The sequence below is a fragment of the Dreissena polymorpha genome, chromosome 12 (genome assembly GCF_020536995.1).
Source record: "Dreissena polymorpha isolate Duluth1 chromosome 12, UMN_Dpol_1.0, whole genome shotgun sequence".
NCBI classification, from domain to species: Eukaryota; Metazoa; Mollusca; class Bivalvia; order Myida; family Dreissenidae; genus Dreissena; species Dreissena polymorpha.
Window position 1 is genome coordinate 31,648,538 of NC_068366.1, and position 5,444 is coordinate 31,653,981.

The 5,444-nt window shown below is 33.7% G+C and overlaps 1 protein-coding gene across 1 annotated transcript; it reads right to left on the reverse strand.

The window, feature by feature from the left end:
* LOC127852828 (uncharacterized) lies at positions 1-2,318 on the reverse strand. Its single transcript, XM_052386818.1, has 5 exons — positions 2,079-2,318; positions 1,855-1,934; positions 1,239-1,430; positions 623-770; positions 1-274 (listed from the first exon to the last, which is right to left on the reverse strand). Exons 1-5 carry the CDS (start codon positions 2,149-2,151, stop codon positions 174-176), a joined length of 594 nt encoding a protein of 197 aa, XP_052242778.1. The 5' UTR covers positions 2,152-2,318; the 3' UTR covers positions 1-173.
* Positions 2,319-5,444: the final 3,126 nt, after the last annotated feature.

The window sequence follows — 5,444 nt, forward strand, 5'->3', positions numbered from 1 at the left end:
ATTTTTAATAAACATTATTGTAATTTTTTGTGATAGTTGTTTGAGAACATTAAAGTACAAAAAATACAAAAATAACACCAGTGAATAACCCTCAGGAATTATCAGCCTCACACCATAATTTCTGAAAATTTGTGCTGAACTCTCAGTAAATGTCAAACATGAACTACTGCGCGCTAATCTTCATCTCGGGTCAGCTTGACCTCATGACCGTCGGGTGTGTGCACCCAGCGACGTTCGTTTGTCCGTGTGTTGTACTCATACAGCCTTCCAGAGACTGCAATTAAATCAAGAAATACTGGAACAGGGTATAATGCATGTGCCTAAAGTATCGTCCCAAATTAGCCTGTGCTGTCTGCACATGCTTATCAGGGACAGCACTTTCCGCCTTAACTCTTGAATATTCAAATTTCATTACAATATCTCAATCCAAAGTCAATTTTTATAGAAAGTATGACCATGACCTTATCCAAACTGGCTCCAATAAACTCCCAAGCTAGGTTTGCATATAAGCATATAAGCAACTTAAACACAACATTTCAGTAAAATACCTCCATCCAAACATAAATTATTTACCAAATTATCCTGCATTATCAAGAACAAACAACACATGAAGTGCACTAACCGGGGTCCACAGCTCGACCATCAAACTCCCTGTTAATAACCATGTAGTTCTTGGTATACGTTGGCGTTTCCATGACGTCACGGCTGTCGGATCCACGGGGGGAAGGCTGCGGGGACTTGTCCGGTAGTGAGACGCGGGGATGTGGGGCCTGGTTTTATAGGTTACATTACAATAAATATTTGATCAATATAGGGCTGTGCTTTCTTAATAAAACAACATATTTTAATAGAAGACATGTTTGACACTTTAGAAAGTTGTTCTCGTTTTTTTTCTTTTAGAGATTTTTATAAGGCAAGCATAGTGGTTCACTTCTAAATCACTTAAATATAATTAAGTTAGGGACTATAGGAAAACATTGTGTTCAATCAGGTTTCATTTCATGGAAAAATGACAAAAAAAGAAGATGCATTTTTTTTATTTTGAATTGTGACGAGTTCTTTCTTGCTTTCTACACAACATATCTTTTTTTATTGCTTAAATCGATTCAGCTTATAAAGCCCTTTAGGAAAAGATATGGTTATGGGGGTCATTTAGTGCCAAAATTTGCATCTATTTTTTCTTAAAATTTTCGCTTTTATATTGAATTATATAAACAAAATATTTAGTATATTGTGACCTGGTAGATTGGGGGAACTCTGCGTGGCTGGGGTGCCTCAAACGGTTTCACCTGATAGGGGATGTTGTCTCGTAGCTTCTCCGGCTGTTTGACTAGCATCGGGCCACCATTGATTTCTTTTTGCAGATTTATGTCTTTCATTGGTCTCTCTGCTTCAGATCTATTCTGTATTTGTTGCGGAACTCGTTTGGTCTTAAAGAATTGAAACGAAATTAAGGAGTATCTTGTTATAAGTAACATAAATATCATTATATCCATTATGTTATCATTTACATCTCACACATAGATTTGCAATGTATAACTTGTATCTTATTTCCAGTTTATTGAGGGAATGTACATTTTATTAGCAGATATATTAAAACATATTCTGACAGTTTAATGTTATCGTAAATATGGTTAGAAACTGTCTTATATTATAATATCTGGTACACGTTTTAAGTCAGAGCATTTTTTCCACAGTTTCAATTATGCCCAAATAGTATGTTCTGTAAGTGATACCCTTTTAATGTTGGTCAGTTCAGGAAACTGCGTTGAAAGTTAAAGAGTATACAATTTACTAATTCATAAAAGTCAATGTCCGATATTTTGCAAGCTATGCGGTCAATAAACTCCATACAGAGGCTGGGGTTGGTAGAGACACGACAGCTGGTGGTGGATGACTCTTGTCATAGGAGAACACACTTCGGTTTTTCTGGGCTGAAACACAACAATAATAAGCTATATCCATATGATGTTGACAATTCTCTTGATATAGAGCACAGCTATTTTTGTTATTTACACTTAATTTCAACAACATGCAGTCTACTGTACAATACACCACTTTACATTAAGTGCACTAACCGGGGTCTATAGCTCGACCATCAAACTCCCTGTTAATAACCATGCAGTTCCTGGTATCCGTTGGCGTTTCCATGACGTCACGGCTGTGGGATCCATGGGGGGAAGGCTGCTCTGAAGCTTAAAAAGTATACAATTTACTAATTCATACAAGTCAATGTACGATATTTTGCAAGCTATGCAGTCAATAAACTCCATACAGAGGCTGGGGTTGGTAGAGACTCGTCAGCTGTTGGTTGGTTACTCTTGTACTGCCTGCGGTTTTTCACGGCTGAAACACAACAATAATAAGCTATATCCATATGATGTTGACAATTCTCTTGATATAGAGCACAGCTATTTTTGTATTAATTTACACTAAATTTCAACAACATGCAGTCTACTGTACAATACACCGGCACTTTACATTAAAATCATTTATAATACATTTAATTGATTCGTTTGTTTTGTTATTATCCTAACAGCAAAATATTTTTTTAATAAGCTGCATGCAAATAAATCCTCACAACGGCATGTCATTCAACAAACAAAACAACATTACGCATGTATTGGCCATGATAAAAAGTATTGGTCAATCAAATGAATTTGTTTTGGCTTTAAATAATTACTAATTACTACTTTTTACAATCGTTTGAAACAGAAACAAGAGAGACATGATGACTCTGAATCGCTTACCTGAATTCAGATTGTGATATAAGAGGGAATATTTCAGCTGCGAGAAGATGGTTTCACAAATTGTCATTATATTTACTAGGAAAAACAACATGGCATGCCAATGTTTACCCCAAGCAGAGTCAAAGTTTCCATAAATTTGATGTAACATACCAAGTACAACATCTCTCTCTAGGCTTTGTTAATTTTTTCTAACAAAATCTATATAAACAATGTGAACCCCTGGAGCATGAATTAACTTTGTTCAGAACTGCTACATGAAGAAAACAAATTACCTTTGCTCTCAAGAAAAAATATATTTTGGGGAAAATAAGATTATTGAAATGTTTTTACTTTAAAGTTAAAAAAGCAAAATCGTTGAATTGATATCCCCCGCCAATATGCTTCTGGACACTCATACCAAGTTTCGATGAAATCTGCCAAAGCACTTCCAAAATATGGCTCCGGACACACAAAAAAGCATTTTTTAAGATACAAAGGGCCATAACTCTGTTATTAACAGATGGTTTACAATGCAATTCTGCTTGCATCATCCTATTATCCATATATATACTCATACTAAGTTTCAATGAAATCCACCAAAGCACTTCCAAGATATGGCTCCGGACGGAACGGACAGACAGAAAGACGGACGGACGGACGGGAGGACAGACAGACAATGCCAAAACAATATCCCTCCGCCTATGGCGGGGGATAACAAGGGAAACGAGTTATCCAAAGCACAGCGTCTATTTTCACCTCAAGCGCAATATTTGAACAAAGTTTGGGTAGGTTCATCATTATATTATAATGTTACATACCAAATATCAGGATAATTCCTGTGAAAATCCACCAAGAGGTTTAAAAGGAAATATCATTTGAAGATAAATTTTATGACTGACGCCAGACGACAAACAATACCATTAGCTACAAAATGAGCTAACAATGTAAAATTTTGCAGGAAATAACATTCATAAGATTAAACAAGACTATTGCCAAACAATATATGTCCCCTACCGGCTCCACCATTCTTAAAAATTCCATCATTATCATTTTTTTAAATTTGTTTCCATAGCAACCATAAATTTTGACGTAGGAACAAAATGAAATGACGTGCATAATGTCTATATTGCCATCCATTTATGGTTCACGTTTCATGAAAAAATATGAAGAACTTTTAAAGTTATCGCAGGATCCAGAAAACCACCATTTTCAGCAGTATTTCTAGTCTATTTGTTGCCATAGCAACCATAATTTGTGACCTAGGAACAAAATGAAATATCGTGCATAATGTCCATATTGCCATCTATCCATGTTTCAAGTTTCATTAAAAAATATGAAGAAATTTTAAAGTTATCGCAGGATCCAGAAAAGTGTGACAGACAGACAGACTCACAGACGCACAGAGCGAACACCATAAGTCCCCTAAGGTGAAAGCGGTAGGGGACAATAAGCAGCATCAGTATTGGATTGACACAATAAATTTAAGACTAGTTCGTTCGGGTAGATTTTGTGAATATATTGTTCAAAGTATGGGTTATCTAAATAAAGTATGTCATCAATGTACCTACTAGTAAGGTTAAAACGTTGAATTAAGTTGTCAGTTAAAACCCATCTTCTTAATATGTAATCATCCTTTTAGATCTATATATTTAGTTTTTAATTGATCCACATTTTAATGTCTACTTTTTTATGCAAATAATTGTCTTTGATATTCATCTCATGCCTCTCTATGTCATACCATCAATATCTAAGGACCACAATGGAAATAAGAGATTTAGTTCTCTTTTTTGCGTAATCCTTGGTATGATGTTAATAACATAGCTTAATTTCTCATACATGTTTTATTGTTTTACTGTTTTATCATGTATGTAGATATGATTTATCATGTTGAATCATTATAATGAAATAAATAAATAAATCAATCAATCAATCAGAGGTTGACTTCCAAAGAAACTGCGGCATGTTAAAACTATTGATTATGACAGAATGTTGTTTTTGTACAAGGTTGTGCAATAGCGTCTTTTTTATAAAATATGAAGCAGCAGTAACAGTTAAAGTAATGGTAGTAGAAGGAGCATTATTTTTATAATAATAATAATAATAATAATAATAATAATAATAATAATAATAAAAATAATAATAATAATAATAATAATTATTATTATTATTTTACTACTATTTTTATTATTATTATTATCTTTATTATTATTATTATTATTATTATTATTATTATTATTATTATTATTATTATTATTATTATTATTAGCAGTGGCAGTAGCAGTAGCAGTAACAGTAACAGTAGCAGTAGCAGTACATGTAGCAGTAGCAGTAGCAGTAGCAGCTTTTGCTGTTGTAGTAATATTTGTCGAATAAGATGTAACATGTGTTTTCTTGGTCTGTGTTGTAGTAGTATTTGTTGTTTAAATGATGGTAATAATAATATTATTATTACTATTATTGTCATTAGCAGTGACAGTGGCAGTGTCCGTGGCAGTAGCAGTAGCAGTAGCAATAGCATAAGTAATAGCAGTAGCAGTAGAAGCATTTTTGTTTTAGTAGTATTTGTCGAATAAGAAGATGTGACATTTGTTTTCTTAGTGCGTGTTGTAGTGTATTTGTTGCATACATGATACATAAAATAAAAGTCTATATACTACTGAAATAAAATATTTCATAATTGATATCCCGCACAGCCATTTTTCAGTCACCTGAGAG